General features: G+C 30.4%; 1 protein-coding gene across 1 annotated transcript in view; it reads right to left on the bottom strand.

Moving 5' to 3' along the window:
• The window catches only part of LOC111640647 (spermatogenesis-associated protein 5-like), a 92,205-nt gene that overhangs the window by 11,030 nt on the left and 60,652 nt on the right, over positions 1 to 20,523 (bottom strand). The window contains exons 16-22 of the mRNA XM_023386679.1: positions 16,420 to 16,452; positions 14,361 to 14,463; positions 12,422 to 12,543; positions 7,597 to 7,806; positions 4,959 to 5,092; positions 3,041 to 3,164; positions 1,012 to 1,176 (exon numbers count right to left, since the gene is read on the bottom strand). Coding sequence (XP_023242447.1) covers positions 1,012 to 1,176; positions 3,041 to 3,164; positions 4,959 to 5,092; positions 7,597 to 7,806; positions 12,422 to 12,543; positions 14,361 to 14,463; positions 16,420 to 16,452 — 891 coding nt within the window. The remainder of the gene's footprint in view (positions 1 to 1,011; positions 1,177 to 3,040; positions 3,165 to 4,958; positions 5,093 to 7,596; positions 7,807 to 12,421; positions 12,544 to 14,360; positions 14,464 to 16,419; positions 16,453 to 20,523) is intronic.

Genomic DNA, 20,523 nt, shown 5'->3' with positions numbered 1-20,523 from the left:
TTAGACCATCCCGACGGTAGGGAATAAAAATCCCCCCCAATCGGCGTTCTTACAGGAACACAAATGAATGTTGCTGTGCTTTATTTTATAGATTAAATTTTTAATGATCTCTTAGGCAAATGCGAAAACAAAAATATCAGATTTTATGAAAAATGCAGAGAAAAATCAAGATGTTGCCAATAATGAAGATTAAGGTCGACAGAAAACCTCAGATACTGATGATAGTTCGCTTAAAAAACCGTCCTCATTTAATGATGTTTAGCAGTGGAAAAAAATTAATACAGTAAAACTGCATAAACTGGAATCTCAAGGTATTGAATATTTTTTCCAGTTAAGTTTCCATTTTGAAGTTTTTTTAACAAGGAAATTGCTCCATTATGAAGAAAGTTTCCCATTTAGGCAGGTTTCCATTTTATTCCAGTTCTGTTTTGAACAGGTTTTACTGTATTAATATAAAATACTTTTGATTGTGATTGTTAGACAATTATTCATTGCTTTAATAAGCACATTTCTTTTAAATTATGAACAAGAATAGCACACTTTTGCTAACTTTTGAAATCTAACCCTGTGTTTTGTACAGCGTGGATTTGATCATCACAACACTTTTTTAAAATTTAACTACTGCATTACACAGGGGATAACTGTTTACACCAATAATTTTTCTTGTATATTGAGGCAGATGACGATCTCAAAATAGAGTGACTCTGCCATTGCCCCCCTAAGACTGAATTATATAATCTAAGGGTGCAACTATGCAGACGCGAAGTTAGAGCGAGCGAGAGGTTGCGAGCGATTTAGTTTTTGCAAAGGGAAACCACGCACAAACGAGAAGCGAGAAATAACGCTGGGGAGAGTGAATTTCTGGTTCTCGCACATATCTGACAGGTTTTGATATTTATTGCATCTCACCTCTTCTCGCTTGCTCGGAAAATTCACTCGCTCGCATCTACATAGTCACACCCTAAAGGTGTAAAATGGGTTAATTAAAAAAAATAAAGCATACTGAAATACCTCAGCACCAGAATATCCTTCTGTACGTTCTGTTAATAATGAGACGTCTACATCAGAAGATGTAGGCCGTTTCTTTAATTCAATTTCTAATATTTCTTTCCGAGTACTTGCATCTGGTAATGGAACATAAATTATGCTGTCTAATCTTCCAGGTCTCAGTAGTGCCTAAAAAATATACCAAATTAAATATACATAAATTCTCGACTTTTCATAATTAAATTGTTATATTTTAAAATTATTTCTGTAATAAAATTTTCAAATTCTTATCAAGTAACTATAATCGCATACATACATAAACATTTAATAGCCCAATTTTTGATAAATGTAAAACAATCTGCTGGATTATATCAGACTGGCAATGCACGTGCGCAGTATGCACTCTTTCATACATTTCTTTTTTCAAACTCTGCTTAAAACCTGCCAATTTCTTTTAATTAATGTTCTTTACACCAAAAAATTTCATCATTACTCATTGTTCTATATGGCTAATTAAAGAAGTAAGAGTTGATAATCTACCTTATATGCTGATATCAACTTTCTACTATAATAGGTACATGATATAAATTGACGATCAAATTATAATGTTTCAGATCATTTATGTTCCAATTTAATTTTATACAAATTCCTGATATATCAAAGAGCACAGCAGCTCTCTATATTAGGGCTCAGCCACACAAGTAATGTTAAAGTACCAAATTTGACAGTTCTCCAAGACCAATAAACCAATTTGAATGAAATTTGTGTGTATGCACTGAGAACTACAAAAGACTAATATTTTAAAATATTGAGTATTTATAAAATTATANTATTAATGATACTTTCCATTTGAAAACGTTATTTTTAATAAAATTGATTATATTTACAGTTCGGGTGGATCAAATGTTGGTGACAAAGTATTGGCACAGCTATTGACAGAAATAGATGGAATGGAGCAATTGAAAAATGTTTTTATAGTTGCAGCAACTAACAGACCAGATATGATTGATAAGGTAATTAATTAATTTTAATAATTAAGTTTATAGTATTTTGTGTGTGTGTGTTTAATCCCATAAGAAAGCTAATGAAACCAGGTTGAAAAAGTATAAAGCTCAGCAAAAACATCCATGTAAAGGAAACTTTGAAAGTTGTGGTATAAGAATAGTGGAAGCAGATTTGACAGTAAGACTCAACATGTGAATGAAGTACACCAAAACTTCATCCAAAACTTCCTGCAGTTGTAATCTGTGTAATGTGTACTTCATTTACATGTTGAGCCTTACTGTCAAATCTGCTTCCACTATTCTTATGCCACAACTTTCAAAAGTTTCCTTTACATAGATGTTTTTGCTGAGCTTTATACTTTTTCAACCTGGTTTCACCAGTTTCTTAATATTTGAAGTATTTTTCAGACACCAATAACTTCACAAGAGAATAGTTTTCATGATAATTCTATATTCGTGATAGTCATGTGATAGCCTGCAGATTTTTATCAAGTCTTGGAATAAATATGAAAAATTATTCATATTTATATTATAATATGAATAATTTTTCATATTTATTCCAAGACTTGATAAAAATCTGCAGGCTATCACATGACTATCACGAATATAGAATTATCATGAAAACTATTCTCTTGTGAAGTTATTGGTGTCTGAAAAATACTTCAAATATTAAGAAACTGGTGAAACCAGGTTGAAAAAGTATAAAGCTCAGCAAAAACATCTATGTAAAGGAAACTTTTGAAAGTTGTGGCATAAGAATAGTGGAAGCAGATTTGACAGTAAGGCTCAACATGTAAATGAAGTACACATTACACAGATTACAACTGCAGGAAGTTTTGGATGAAGTTTTGGTGTACTTCATTCACATGTTGAGTCTTACTGTCAAATCTGCTTCCACTATTCTTATACCACAACTTTCAAAGTTTCCTTTACATGGATGTTTTTGCTGAGCTTTATACTTTTTCAACCTGGTTTCATTAGCTTTCTTATGGGATTAAACACACACACACAAAATACTATAAACTTAATTATTAAAATTAATTAATTACCTTATCAATCATATCTGGTCTGTTAGTTGCTGCAACTATAAAAACATTTTTCAATTGCTCCATTCCATCTATTTCTGTCAATAGCTGTGCCAATACTTTGTCACCAACATTTGATCCACCCGAACTGTAAATATAATCAATTTTATTAAAAATAACGTTTTCAAATGGAAAGTATCATTAATATTTCTCCTGTCACTGATTAAAAGTTCAAAAATAATTGATAAGAAAAGATTTTTCATTCTTATTTATATATCAAAATAATTGTTTTTATAAACTTTTGATATTTTGTAAGTCAACATCAAATCTTATAATATAATATACAATTTCAATATTCAATATATTTGGTATTTTCCTTCTTTAAAAATGCTTTGACAATTTGTCCCCATTGATACCTTGGGATTGATACAATAGTCTGAGTGGCTACTAAGGAACCAGAGTCAACCTTCATTTTTCAAGCTCTCGCCCACTTCAACAAGAAAGCCAAATGATTGCTGGATTATATTGGGCTATATTACTACTACTATTAATAATTAAATGCTAAGTAATTTAACACTAGATAGAGATTATATGATGCTATTTTTTGTAAAACATAATTAAATTAATATTTTAATTTATTACAATTAATTTAGAAGATTCTGGAAGAAAAGAATTAGCCTGAAGCAGGACTCAAACCAACAACTCCCATCTAACCCTATATTCAGCATTTAATAATTAATAATAGTAATACAGCCCTGGCTTTAATTTGACAATCATTTGGCTGTAATAGATAACTAGAGGTTTTAGATGATATTTGCACTTCAACTATTCACATTAGAAATTTTAAAACCCTCTCTAGTGGTCTCTCATCTAACATCTACCTCTACTAGCAAATTTCTTAATTTCTAATTATTAATTATAGCATAATAATATCTCGATTAATTACAGAGATCATTTGGTTTAGTATCAATACATCGGGCTTCGAGATGTTTATATATTTTAATTAGTCCTAACTACTTAATGATTATAGCTACTAAATGTAAATCAGCAAGCAAAATCAAATAATATGAACTACTGTACTATATCAGGCGTGGCCAACTGTTTTTGCCCTCGGGCCAAATTGGAAAGAAAAGTTTACGTGGGCTGAATGAAATATTAAAATTAATAAATGTTAAATACAAAAAAAAGATGCATTTNTGGAATATCCTTTCGACAATTATTGGAAGTTAAATAGCTAATATTGAAAGATTAATCACGGGCTGCATATATTCAATACGTGGGCCAGATCCAACCCGCAGGCCGTATGTTGCCATGCCTGTACTATATGAATAAATATTAAGAAGCTTTTCAATTTGACAAATCTTGTCAAAATGAAAATTTTATTTCAGCATAATAAATACTTAATATTAATTATAGTTTACATAAATTTCTGTTCATTTATATATTAAATGACAAATATAATTTCATAAGTAAATCATTTTAAAAGTAAAGCTTAAAATGATAATTACATTTCATCTAGAGAAAGAAATCAAACCCCAGGCAAAAATGCATAAAGTGGAATTTAAGAGTTTCAATGAAAGACAATACACGTGTGCAAATATAAATATCCAAACCCAATAGCTATATATTAAAGCCAAACAATTGCTGAATTATATTGAGCTATACATTACTAATACCGGTAACTACTACTAATTACTTAGCATTTAATTAATAATAGTAGTAGTAATATATAACCCAATATAATTCAGAAATTGTTTGGCATTAATAATGCATGTTTTATTGATTTATATAATTATAGCAATTGGAAATTGAGCAGATTTTAGGTTGGATTTTGAGTCAATATATGATTTACATGCTAGGGTTTTATACTTCAGGTATTATTTATTTATTAGTAAAATAGAGTTTATATGCATAATAACTTATGTCAACTTATTTTTCTTACCTTTCACGCTGTGAAGCTAAACTGTCTATCTCATCAAAAAAAATAATACAAGGAGCCATGTTTTTTGCTTTAAGAAATACTTCTCTCACATTCCTTTCAGATTCACCAACCCATTTACTAAACAGTTCAGGACCCTAGAAAATTTTAATTGTTATTATATAAAACCACTCTAAATATATTACATATCTAATATAAAAAAAGTGAAATTGTCCTTTTATCTTAAAACTATTTAGCAATGTAATTGCAAAATTAAAACACCCACTGAGTGCAACATATCTTTATTTTAATTTAGCAAATGGTACACAAAAAATGAAAAAAACAGTTACCTGTTTTATAACATTATATCATCTATAAAGAAAATTGCATTGATTTCTGAAAGTTAAATTAATAAGCAAGTAACTAAAATTTAAACAAAAATAAACCTTTTTATGATACAAAAGCATAACAATTTCTTACTAGTAGTAAAGTATTAAAGTGATAAATCAAAGAGGAAAACTTTAAGCATTCCAGATAATTTTCATGCTCTATCTTAAAACATATATGAAAAATAAAGGCATAGAAATATATTTTATACCCATATACAAGAGCAAGATTTAAAATACATGAACCCATATGCTGTCCACTTATAGTTTGTCTAATCACATTTACACTCCAGTAAACAGAAATTTTATAACACAGACCTATATTTGTTACTATCTTCTTTCTAACATAAATAAAGAATTTGGCTTACAGATAAATGTGGGATGACTAAATTTAGGAATATCTAGAATATATAAAGCATAAAATTAAACAATTAACCCACGGTTACGCGCGTTCAGTTACTCTCGCACTGTTTGTCGCGCGGGGTTCTATAGAACCCTGTTTCAAAATTCAATTTTTCAAAACGCATAGTTTTTTTCGCGATTTTTTCATTTTGGATGTTTGTGGGCATGTGTTTTTGATGTATTAGTGAAGAAAACTACTTCAAATATATCGTTTTTATTTATTCGTAACGAAAAACAGAAAGTCTCCCGTTTTTAGAAATTTTTCAAAAAAAATTGGTCGACTTCAAGAGTGTATTTTACAAACTGTAAACAAGTCTGATGCTATCTAAGCTGTCAATCGTCTTCCTGTATGTGTTTTTTAACTGTTACAACAATTAAATTCTTTGTACCAAACCCCGGGCCAAAAATATCTCAATATTTCCAAAAAAACACCATGTAAAATCACACAGCAAGTAGAGGTAAAAATGGAGATTATTGGCAGATAACATCGATAGTAAACTTCTTTTGCACTGTAATTGGTTAATTTATATGTCTGTTATTAGATCGACCTATAAAAACAATTGCTGGAAATATTCCCGCGAAATGCCACGCCCCCGAAGGCCACCACATGGAAGTATGTAAACAATCGCAATAAAATCGCGTGTTTTATACTTTTTTTCCACTTCTAATTTGCTAATAATAAGTCGCTTGACATTATTTAGACGAATAAACATGTTTTCAACACCATTTAGCAATAAATATCGCCAAAAAACGCCACCTTTCAAACTGTCAATGTTAAGTCTATGGGAAACTTTTTTGCCGTTTATTGGCTTTAAAAATCCTGTTTTTACGCCTTTTATGCTTTAATTGGTCATTTCTATCATGACTGACTCTATATCAACCAATAAGCTTTCCCTCAAAACACGAAGTCAGATCGACCCACCTCCGTTAGTCGCGCGAAAATGAATTACACCGTTAGGCGCGCGGGGTACTATAGCACCCCACTGATTTCCATTATGAGTCTATGCAAAAATTTTTTTTCGTGCAAAATTGAAATTTTTTCGGTGCGATCTTCACACCATGGAAGGAAGGTACTGAGGGCATCATTTTTAAGCAAAAAAAATTTTAAAAAATACACGCGTTTTAAGACCCCGGGGGTTCTATATAACCCCGCGCGCCTAACCGTGGGTTAAAGATTAAAAAAAGATCAAAACATTTTCTTTAAGAAGTGAAGCAAATAGAATTTCTAGATCCAATCAAAACCTTAATAGAAGAATCCAAAATAACTAAAAATTCTAATCAAGTAACTAAATATTTAGTACAAATAGAGAAAATTCATTTATCTCTATTCTGTACTAAATATATCACTTTTTACAAATTTACAGTCAATAATTGTTGAAACACAAACAAATATTTAAACAAGTGCTACTTGCTTAATGAAAACACAGCCTTTGACAAACAGATGGTCTCTTTAAAAATACAATAAAATGAAATTTGTAAGGAGTATTCTGAAGAAACTAAATGATAAATTTGCTGCTCAAAAATAAATTCAAAATGACATCTTTATCAACCAAGATCCAGATTTAGCAATCATAAATCAAATCATTGAATTTCTGAACTATATTTACGCAATTTTTAATTAAAATTACAGAATTTGGTCTATAGGTGAGTGGTTATATTATCGTTGTCGTCATATGGTAACATTAAAGATCTGAAATTAATTTTAAAAATTTTAATTAAATAATTTAGAAAATTCCAATTTCTAAATTAGTGAATTAAATTTAAAATCTAGAATTAACTTCATTAACAATTTTAGCACAGAATTAAAACTACGTATCATTCTTAGATTATCCACTAACAATAATCAAAAAAATTATTTAAAAAATAAATCATACTTTAATTGGTATAAAATTAAGTCCACTTTCTGTAGCTAATGCTTTGGCAATCATTGTTTTAGAACACCCAGGTGGACCATACATCAATATACCATGTGTTTGTGGGATTCCCATTTTATGAAATATTTCGGGATGCTTCACTGGCCATTCTATTGCTTCTTTCAATTTTTGTTTTACTTCGTGCATACCACCAATATCTTGCCAATAAACCTAAAATAATAATAATATTAATTAATTAATCATTTGAAATGCAAAATAAGAAAAATATTCAATTAAAATTATAGATATAATTTTAGTAGTTTAGAAAACTGAGTGAAAATTTTATGAACATAATCTTAAACTGTTAGAGAAAGTGAAATTGTTAGAAAATCTAAAAAGTGTAGCGCATCTTTGAAAGACATTTTATAAAAGTACAGTCAATAGAGTGGACTAGTGCTGGCAACAAAACTTGTTTTTGGTAAACCAATTAACCAGTTTACAGTAAACTGCATTTTTAGCAAAAAACCAATTTCAAAACTGGTATTGAACAGACAATAAAATCTGTATTATTGTATTTACTTGCCATTTTTTATGTTTAGTTGGCAGTAAAACATGCATATAATGATTCCAAATAGCTGATATACTATGATATACTATCCAGGAAATTTCAGTATAATGTTATAATTTGAACATGGTACCAATTTATCATCCTTCAGTTTTTTTAAAGTAAATCCATACATTGCTCCTGTTTAATGTTAAAATCAATGTAAAAACTAGCACACATTAATTTTAAAATGATAAATTTTCCAGTGCTTTTTGTTAAATACTTAGACCCCAGCATTTACCAATATTGAAGAAACAATATCCTCTTTTTGGCAAAAATAATTTAATACGGGCATATTTGTGTACGTTGGCTAGTTTAGTACTTATATATTATATTAGTATTTATATATTATATTATAGTATTATATTAGTACTTATATTAATAAAATACAATATTAAAAAATTCTACTAAATTTGAAGCAGTTTTGTTGAAACTAGTTAATCAATTTTGAGACTTTCTGGTTTTGCCAAAACTAGTGTACAGTACACTCAAACACTGAATGGCTGAGGGATTAAGCTATCGGCTACTGATGTGGGGACTAGGGATCAAATCTGGATGGCAATCCCAGAACTTTTCAAAGGTGGGGGTGTCTTAGGATCCCATCTCTCACCACCCACCCATTGTACACATGATGGGAACCAATAAAAAGACCCTCAGTGTCTGTAGAGCAAAAATGGAGAAAATCATTAGTGTAGACTCTGATTCATCTTATATGTTCTGAAAATGATCAAAAATGAAAGAAAAATACCTTTGATAAACTAAAACATTCTCATTTAACATTAAATAAACATTTCTAAAGATTCGTTTTCTGTATCATGTAAGAGTCTGTACAGTACACAAGTCAAAAATACGAGGGTAATCCCAAAAGTAAGGTCTCCTATTTTTTTAAATACAAAGAAATGTTTATTTTACACCGGTAACAGGTTCAGTATTTAGTATTTCATCTCCGGTGTCAGAGTGAAGTTTAATGTTTATTTTCAATGATCATATTGTTTAAAAGCTCAAACATTTTTGTACATGATTGCCATTTTGATTGATACAGTTTTGTAGGCATTGTGGCAGTTTTTGTATGTCCATGTCATACCGGCTCACCACCACATTGTGTTAAACCAATTGAAGTTCATCGGCAATTGACAGAAGTGTACAGCAAGCCCTGCATAGATGTCAAAAATGTTTGAGTGGTGTAGGGAGTTTGCAGCTGATTGTAGAGAAATTCATGGCGAAGAAAGAAGCGGGAGACTCAATTTTCAACGAGACAGTCAAAGGTTGAGCAAACCATGGGTGAAGATCGACCAATCACTATGGATGATCTCTGCATTTTGGTTCTTGGGGTTTCCCCAAGCACCATAAGATTTTAACAGAAAAGTTGCAATATTGGAAGGTGTGTGAAAGATGGGAACTGCAACATGGCACCAAGCAGGTATCACATGGGCCTACAAAAACTGCCAGATCGACTACTAAAATGCATCAACCGAAATGGCAATCATGTAGAAAAACAGATAAATGTTCAACCTTTAAAATGATATGAAAATTATTGAAAATAAACGTTTCTTTGTATTTTTTAAAAAATAGATCTTACTTTTGGGTACCCTCATATATTGGTCTGAAAAGTGACTGAAGAGAAAGTTCAGAAAAATCTCTACTGAACTTTATAGCTGCATTCATATAAGATACTTGTCACAAAATAGTCTAAAACTTGTTAAAATCTAGAAACAATTTAATATAATTTTCAATTGTTAAAGCTGTAATTATGTTTACTACACAGTCATGATGTAATTAACACAATGCAATATAATTTTGTGTTTTGAATTTAGTTTTGTTTACTTTTTACATTATTTTAATTACATTATTGTAATTTCTACATGTTCTTTATTTATAATGTAACATTTTTGATATTAATTGTATTTTTCCATTATACTGAATAATTTCTTATGATTTTTAATTATGTTCCCATAATGATAAATGAATGATTGAACTTACTGTCATCAGATAAAGCACTTATGCTTATTAATTTATCAATTTACCTATAATTTTCTTGTATTTTTTATTAACAAAACATTGACCCAAACATCTTTGGAAATGTATTTGTTTGTTTTGCAGTAAAGCAGTACAGAATTGCTTAAGTTGTCAACTAAAGTTTGACACAACAAAATTATAATAAATCCTCATAACTAATGCATACTACTGAACAGATCTTTCTCATTAATATTCAGTAGAGAATCCTTCAGTGTTTGTAAATTAATAACTGTGCTTTTTCATTGCAAATGACTATCACCAAATCAAGTGAATTTCAAACACATGGACAGATCGACAATTGTTTGAATTATTCAGTTTAGCACAACTCTCAATTTAATGCCATTCTCAGAACAAAACAAATGATAACACTAAATTGAATTTTGACTGCATTTCAGTTGTTTCAGTTATTCTTATAATGCAAAAAAATAAATAAATAAAATACAATTTTCATTTTCATACTTTAAAATTTCTAGATTGTGTTTTATTAAATACTAGCAGACCCCGCCACACCTTGTTGTGGCTCAAAATGTATCTATTATAAATGTATAACACTTCCCCCGTGGGAGAAAATTTTTCGAAAAATCCCTTCTTAGTGTACATTCTCTTGACGTACCCTGTTAAAACGCAATCAAAAACGCAAAAACCCTCATCTAAAATAGTATAATAGAAGCCAAGTTCTTCACAGTAAGCCTTAATCCTGTCACTCTCCCCTGCGGGGGGAATATCGAAAAATCCCTTCTTAGTGTACATTCTCTTGACATACTCTATTAAAACGCTATCAAAAAACGCAAAAAACCGCATCTAAAATAGTATAATAGAAGCAGGGTTCTTTACAGTAAGCCTTACGGGGAAGGATTACCGTAAAGAACTGTTCATCTCCCATGTTTAACGGAATAATATACAGCCTATGTCCACCCTGAAGTTCCATTCTAAATATTGGTGAAAGAATTTTTGAAATAGGATGAGTAGTTTCGGAGATTACCTGCTGCATACAAACTAACATACATACAAACATTACCTCTTTATAATATTAGTATAGATTTAAAAACTCAATCATAAATCTAAATTGCAAGATTTTATAGCCTAAAAAGCTGACGTTTTAGATAACCTGTCTTCAGTAATCTATATATATAAAAAAATGTGTGTGTGTATGTGTGTGTCCTTCATGCATTACCACACCATTTATCTGATTGCCGCGAAACTTCGGAAAGTTTTTTAATACACTCCCGCGAAGGTTTTTGGCATAGTACATTTATCCTACGATAGATGGCGCACGTTTACACGAGCATTCGAGCACAGTGTGTTCGATCAATCTCAAATTGTGAAGACCATTTCTCACCTTCAAAAAATCTCTATATATGCATTTGTGAACTGTTATTTATGATATTTGTAATAATTTTTGTTTAATCACTTTATTTAAACTTTCTTTTTTGCTAATTATGTATTTGCTCAAACTTCGTTAAAACCTCAACTGTACCCTGAACAACAACCGAAGTTGTAAGAGGAAATTCGCGTATTTTTACCAATCTAAGTATCCCCTTTTTCCAAATTTTAATATCGACTCGAAATAATTTAAAAAGACAAATTACAATAAAACGGTTTATTATCCAACTATCAGAAATATCACAACATGCCAAAGAAGAGAGGAAGGAGCAATTAAATAATTAAAATTATAAAGGATTAAAAAATATATATATAAAAATGGGGAATATCGCGCTTCTGACAATCGCTGCGAGTGTGTGGACTAAATTTCGAGAATCCGTGCTTCTCGCATGGACAACTGTATGTGGCCAACTCACGCGTCAAAAAACCTTCCGATTTATTCGTGTACGCACCAGACAGAAAAACAAAAAATATCGTGTATCCACAAGCACTCAAATAAATAAACAGAATTGAAATGACACTTTGAAATGTTTTTTCCCGATGAAAATGAATAATAATATAATAATAATAAGTTTCAATAAAAATGATAAAATGTAAATTTAATTTTATCTTAACGAGTTTGCCTGAATTTCGCTTCTTCTGAGATCGCAGCAATGCGCGACGGGTAAGCTAGTTATATATATATATGTATGTATGTATGTATATGTAAACAATGTTCCAAAAAGTTAAAAATAATTACAATACTTACAGTGGAAACTGATATTTACTTGACAAAATTAAATTTTTATAATAACTTGTTTTTATGATTTTTATTTATAAAATAAACTAAGAAATTTATTTTACCTTTGAAATCTGAATATCCATTTCCTTCAAAGCACTTGGTTTCATCTCTCTTATTGCCGAATTAAAATGACTTAACGTCATAACCAGATCATCTGATTGCTCTTTCAACAACATAAAACAAACTGTAAAAATAAAATCATTTTTATTATTTTATTTTTATGTTATCAGTGTTTCAATTTATGACTTAAAATATTTTATCATGTTTTATTTATTTTAGTAAAAATTACATTCCACTATAACACCAAATATTCCTGAATGTTTATTATCTTAGTTTAGAAAAGATTACACGCATCAGTACTTAACACTTAAAGGTGTAAAGAGGAAAGAAAGATCAAGCTAGTACATTACAAGTGACCAAGTTTGAATAAAATGATTTTATGCTGTATAAGGTAAAAGGATATACTACTTAGGTAAGCAGAAATAATAGCTGTAATTGTCATAAATTTTCAAAAAAACACTTTTGTAATAGTCAAACCAGTTTTAAATATATTTTTTTGGAAGGTTCTGTAAACTTCTGCCAATGAGAAACTTTGTCCAAAATGCTGAGGTATGACGAGATCGTACCTCATTTTGTCATCAACATTTTGGTGAAAACTACCCACTTGTCAGGGGATGGCTTGTTTACGAGTTTCGATCCCAAGGGGTTGGGATCCCTTTTATTAGGTCGAGTGAAGGTGAGAGGGGTCATCGATAAGGTGTAGGCAATATGCGAGTAAGCGACACCATTTAACAATGGAAACAACAGTTTATTAGATTAAACAAAAATTAATGATTACAAACTAACATCGAGAACCTTTAACTTGGTTTGCTAGCCCCTAATACACGGAGAAAGTGTTCACATTAATTGTTTCATACCTCTAGAATCATTCCACGGAGAAGAAAATATTATTCCTTTTCTTTTTGTAGATTGACACACACAGTTATAACAGTCCAAAAATCCTTTGAGACCTGAATCACTTTTGACCAGCCGAAGATGAAAAACTTCACGGGGGGGAGTCGCTTTTAGCTTCGCTTCTTTAGGAAAAATTTGTCATGTGATTAACTGTTGTGGGAGATAGATGTCATTGGAGCAGGTATGGAGGTTAAAAGTTGTTCCCGGGACCAAAACAAAATGACAAATTCGGACTTTAATTGTAAAGTTTGTCTTGCATTATGAGAATGCCATTGTTTTTAGATGTGTAAATGTTTACATTAAAGAGGAGAGTTATAAGTTTCTATCGATGTTGATAAGATACTCGATTCCGTTTTTCTGACGATGGATTTTTCACAGTAAGGTGATAAATTTGTTTAAAATATGTCAAAAAGTTAGGAGGAAAGTGGAAAATTGGTTTGCACACGGATCGAATCTCACATTCATAATGTACCTTAATATAAGCACCGTAAGCTTTCATGGACAAGCTAAACAACTAAAACTGACGTAAAGGACAAAGAAGCAGATATAATAATAAATTTGTACAAAATTCAAAACTTTTTTGTACAATGTAATGCCTTAAAAGGCAACAGTATCTTCATGTGATATCTTATTTGATTCTTTTAATATAATAAACTAAAGTTATAAATTAAACTCCTTACTTTATAGAAGTCTTTTATGTAAAATTTGGAAAATGTTTTTATGAAGTTGTCAATTCAGTTTAAAACTAAAGATGTGAACACTATTTCAAACATTTATCAAATTTTATGAAAAAGACTTCCATAAGTTAGAAGTTTGATTCCTTCGGTTAATTAAGCATCAACTCCATAACAAAAAAATCCAGCAACATGCATAACTTTTTCAGCTATTATCAGATCTTATTTAGAAGAAAAATAACTTATAATTTTGATTACAACATAAGTCTTCAGCACCCAATTCTTAAAAATTACTGCATAATTGCATCATAATGTTGCTTAGAGGCAACCATGAACTAGATATTATATTATTATTGTCATTTATCAGACTTACCATTTCTACACAAGCAATTTAAATCTGCTCCAGTGTATCCATGAAGTTTTTCAGCAATTTCTTTCATATTTTCTTCTGTTAAGGAATGTCTCTTATCTTTTAATAATTTTTTAAGTATCTATCAATGTTTAAACAGTTTTAATTCATGAAAATAATGTATAATGTTTAATAATCAAAATTTTTCAGTTTATTTTCTTAATTTTATCTAAATTTAATTCTAGGAAAGATAAGTAGGTAGATTAATAGGTAAAAAGATAGGTAGGTTTAAAGAAATTTAGTATTAAACTAATATGTGAATTTTTCCTGTTCAAAATTTCCAATATAATTAAAATATTTTCAAATCATTTTGTCTTATTATTTATGAGTTATTGAGAGTAGAAAACATTTGAAAAGTTATTTTATACAAGACAAGATCCAAAAATTCAGGGACTTGGTGTTTCTTTGCCTTGAATAGTTTAAAACAGACATCACGACGTTCCAAATAACCCCTTCAGTGATAATACACTTTTGCCAGCACTTGTTTGCATTGCTGTATGCCATGTTTTGCAACCACCTGAAATACTTCCAATGATGCTATTTTACAACATTTCATGACTGAAAATGATGTCCCTACAGATGTTGTTCATCAGTGGAAAGACAAAATTTACAAAGAGTTAAGTTGGTGAATATGTGGGATGTGGAATCATATTAGTACCATTTTCTATGAGGAACTATGACCATTATGGACTGATGAGTAGGCATATGGTGATGGAGAAGATACCACTGTCCACTTTGCGACATATCATGCCATTTATTATGATAAAAGTGACATAAAATGTCCAGAAAATGCTTCTTGTTCACTGATCTGTCCTCAGGAATAAATTCTGAATGGAGTGAAAGCATTGGAGGAGGCATTATGGGTGGCTGTAAAAAATGGCATACAGCAATGCTTCCAGAAGCTGTACAAGCACTGGCAAAAGTGTACTGTCACCCAAGGGAAATTTTGAAGGTGGTTGTGCATTGGCATTTTAAATTATTCAAGGCAAGAAACCAAATAGCATATCCAAATCTTGGATCCTATACTCCTAAATCGCACATACTGGATAAGTATGATAAAAATAAAGATCACACCTTTAACAATCCAGTAAATTTTATTTGCTGGATTGTTAAAGGTGTTTTTCATTTTTGGATCCTATTTCATACATTCTTTCATTAAAACATTTATGTAGACAAGCCTGTCATACAACCTACCATAAGTCTATAATATAGATCAGCTCTGAAATAATAAACAAATTAAGAGAATTTGCCATGATAATCCAATAAAATTTTAATTAACCAATTATTCTTTAATATTTTTAAAAAACTGATCTTCAGGTTACACTATTTCTCAAGAAATATAATGAATACAGGTAATGCCAATTTATAAATGGGCCTGCTGGACCCTAGCCCAGAGTATAAAATTTTTAAACTTATGCCTTATTTATCCCTTAATAGAATATACATTTATAACAAATTACTAATTGAATAACTAAACATTTCAAATACACTGGAGAAGTAATTCAAGATATAATAAAGAAACCCACAGTAATTTGATTTGTATTGTGAATTTTAACATGGAATCTGAGACAATGGGACACCAGTCTATTAAGCCAGGTTATCTTTAACCCCTAAATCCAGGCCTTATACAAGCATATCTCACTATGGCAGTTGCTAGCCAGATAGCCAAAGAAGTTAAGGCATCAGCTTACTACTCTGAAGGACCCAGGATTGAATCTGGGCAGTTGAAAGACAAATTTTTTGGAGTGTGGGCTGTTCTGGATATGTAAAGCCATATAGTTTACAACCTAAATGTGCCATTGTGGGCATGCCTGAACCCATAATGAGCTCTAGAAAAGAACTCTTAGTGCCCACATAGCAGAGAGTAAAAACAAATTTGAAAGTTATATCCAGATTACTGCTGTAAGATAAATATCTTAATGTAAATCACAGTTTTCTTTTCACTTTCCAGTTCCTACTGTATAAAAGCCTACTAGAAACATTTACACTATTGTTTATTAAGCACACAACANTTTTGTTTTACTTCGTGCATACCACCAATATCTTGCCAATAAACCTAAAATAATAATAATATTAATTAATTAATCATTTGAAATGCAAAATAAGAAAAATATTCAATTAAAATTATAGATATAATTTTAGTAGTTTAGAAAACTGAGTGAAAATTTTATGAACATAATCTTAAACTGTTAGAGAAAGTGAAATTGTTAGAAAATCTAAAAAGTGTAGCGCATCTTTGAAAGACATTTTATAAAAGTACAGTCAATAGAGTGGACTAGTGCTGGCAACAAAACTTGTTTTTGGTAAACCAATTAACCAGTTTACAGTAAACTGCATTTTTAGCAAAAAACCAATTTCAAAACTGGTATTGAACAGACAATAAAATCTGTATTATTGTATTTACTTGCCATTTTTTATGTTTAGTTGGCAGTAAAACATGCATATAATGATTCCAAATAGCTGATATACTATGATATACTATCCAGGAAATTTCAGTATAATGTTATAATTTGAACATGGTACCAATTTATCATCCTTCAGTTTTTTTAAAGTAAATCCATACATTGCTCCTGTTTAATGTTAAAATCAATGTAAAAACTAGCACACATTAATTTTAAAATGATAAATTTTCCAGTGCTTTTTGTTAAATACTTAGACCCCAGCATTTACCAATATTGAAGAAACAATATCCTCTTTTTGGCAAAAATAATTTAATACGGGCATATTTGTGTACGTTGGCTAGTTTAGTACTTATATATTATATTAGTATTTATATATTATATTATAGTATTATATTAGTACTTATATTAATAAAATACAATATTAAAAAATTCTACTAAATTTGAAGCAGTTTTGTTGAAACTAGTTAATCAATTTTGAGACTTTCTGGTTTTGCCAAAACTAGTGTACAGTACACTCAAACACTGAATGGCTGAGGGATTAAGCTATCGGCTACTGATGTGGGGACTAGGGATCAAATCTGGATGGCAATCCCAGAACTTTTCAAAGGTGGGGGTGTCTTAGGATCCCATCTCTCACCACCCACCCATTGTACACATGATGGGAACCAATAAAAAGACCCTCAGTGTCTGTAGAGCAAAAATGGAGAAAATCATTAGTGTAGACTCTGATTCATCTTATATGTTCTGAAAATGATCAAAAATGAAAGAAAAATACCTTTGATAAACTAAAACATTCTCATTTAACATTAAATAAACATTTCTAAAGATTCGTTTTCTGTATCATGTAAGAGTCTGTACAGTACACAAGTCAAAAATACGAGGGTAATCCCAAAAGTAAGGTCTCCTATTTTTTTAAATACAAAGAAATGTTTATTTTACACCGGTAACAGGTTCAGTATTTAGTATTTCATCTCCGGTGTCAGAGTGAAGTTTAATGTTTATTTTCAATGATCATATTGTTTAAAAGCTCAAACATTTTTGTACATGATTGCCATTTTGATTGATACAGTTTTGTAGGCATTGTGGCAGTTTTTGTATGTCCATGTCATACCGGCTCACCACCACATTGTGTTAAACCAATTGAAGTTCATCGGCAATTGACAGAAGTGTACAGCAAGCCCTGCATAGATGTCAAAAATGTTTGAGTGGTGTAGGGAGTTTGCAGCTGATTGTAGAGAAATTCATGGCGAAGAAAGAAGCGGGAGACTCAATTTTCAACGAGACAGTCAAAGGTTGAGCAAACCATGGGTGAAGATCGACCAATCACTATGGATGATCTCTGCATTTTGGTTCTTGGGGTTTCCCCAAGCACCATAAGATTTTAACAGAAAAGTTGCAATATTGGAAGGTGTGTGAAAGATGGGAACTGCAACATGGCACCAAGCAGGTATCACATGGGCCTACAAAAACTGCCAGATCGACTACTAAAATGCATCAACCGAAATGGCAATCATGTAGAAAAACAGATAAATGTTCAACCTTTAAAATGATATGAAAATTATTGAAAATAAACGTTTCTTTGTATTTTTTAAAAAATAGATCTTACTTTTGGGTACCCTCATATATTGGTCTGAAAAGTGACTGAAGAGAAAGTTCAGAAAAATCTCTACTGAACTTTATAGCTGCATTCATATAAGATACTTGTCACAAAATAGTCTAAAACTTGTTAAAATCTAGAAACAATTTAATATAATTTTCAATTGTTAAAGCTGTAATTATGTTTACTACACAGTCATGATGTAATTAACACAATGCAATATAATTTTGTGTTTTGAATTTAGTTTTGTTTACTTTTTACATTATTTTAATTACATTATTGTAATTTCTACATGTTCTTTATTTATAATGTAACATTTTTGATATTAATTGTATTTTTCCATTATACTGAATAATTTCTTATGATTTTTAATTATGTTCCCATAATGATAAATGAATGATTGAACTTACTGTCATCAGATAAAGCACTTATGCTTATTAATTTATCAATTTACCTATAATTTTCTTGTATTTTTTATTAACAAAACATTGACCCAAACATCTTTGGAAATGTATTTGTTTGTTTTGCAGTAAAGCAGTACAGAATTGCTTAAGTTGTCAACTAAAGTTTGACACAACAAAATTATAATAAATCCTCATAACTAATGCATACTACTGAACAGATCTTTCTCATTAATATTCAGTAGAGAATCCTTCAGTGTTTGTAAATTAATAACTGTGCTTTTTCATTGCAAATGACTATCACCAAATCAAGTGAATTTCAAACACATGGACAGATCGACAATTGTTTGAATTATTCAGTTTAGCACAACTCTCAATTTAATGCCATTCTCAGAACAAAACAAATGATAACACTAAATTGAATTTTGACTGCATTTCAGTTGTTTCAGTTATTCTTATAATGCAAAAAAATAAATAAATAAAATACAATTTTCATTTTCATACTTTAAAATTTCTAGATTGTGTTTTATTAAATACTAGCAGACCCCGCCACACCTTGTTGTGGCTCAAAATGTATCTATTATAAATGTATAACACTTCCCCCGTGGGAGAAAATTTTTCGAAAAATCCCTTCTTAGTGTACATTCTCTTGACGTACCCTGTTAAAACGCAATCAAAAACGCAAAAACCCTCATCTAAAATAGTATAATAGAAGCCAAGTTCTTCACAGTAAGCCTTAATCCTGTCACTCTCCCCTGCGGGGGGAATATCGAAAAATCCCTTCTTAGTGTACATTCTCTTGACATACTCTATTAAAACGCTATCAAAAAACGCAAAAAACCGCATCTAAAATAGTATAATAGAAGCAGGGTTCTTTACAGTAAGCCTTACGGGGAAGGATTACCGTAAAGAACTGTTCATCTCCCATGTTTAACGGAATAATATACAGCCTATGTCCACCCTGAAGTTCCATTCTAAATATTGGTGAAAGAATTTTTGAAATAGGATGAGTAGTTTCGGAGATTACCTGCTGCATACAAACTAACATACATACAAACATTACCTCTTTATAATATTAGTATAGATTTAAAAACTCAATCATAAATCTAAATTGCAAGATTTTATAGCCTAAAAAGCTGACGTTTTAGATAACCTGTCTTCAGTAATCTATATATATAAAAAAATGTGTGTGTGTATGTGTGTGTCCTTCATGCATTACCACACCATTTATCTGATTGCCGCGAAACTTCGGAAAGTTTTTTAATACACTCCCGCGAAGGTTTTTGGCATAGTACATTTATCCTACGATAGATGGCGCACGTTTACACGAGCATTCGAGCACAGTGTGTTCGATCAATCTCAAATTGTGAAGACCATTTCTCACCTTCAAAAAATCTCTATATATGCATTTGTGAACTGTTATTTATGATATTTGTAATAATTTTTGTTTAATCACTTTATTTAAACTTTCTTTTTTGCTAATTATGTATTTGCTCAAACTTCGTTAAAACCTCAACTGTACCCTGAACAACAACCGAAGTTGTAAGAGGAAATTCGCGTATTTTTACCAATCTAAGTATCCCCTTTTTCCAAATTTTAATATCGACTCGAAATAATTTAAAAAGACAAATTACAATAAAACGGTTTATTATCCAACTATCAGAAATATCACAACATGCCAAAGAAGAGAGGAAGGAGCAATTAAATAATTAAAATTATAAAGGATT

This window comes from Centruroides sculpturatus, unplaced genomic scaffold (genome assembly GCF_000671375.1).
Source record: "Centruroides sculpturatus isolate CEXI.00-Female unplaced genomic scaffold, Cexi_2.0 scaffold1192, whole genome shotgun sequence".
Classification (NCBI taxonomy): domain Eukaryota; kingdom Metazoa; phylum Arthropoda; class Arachnida; order Scorpiones; family Buthidae; genus Centruroides; species Centruroides sculpturatus.
The sequence above is the reverse complement of the archived record's forward strand: the minus strand, read 5'-3'. Positions and strand labels throughout refer to the sequence as shown.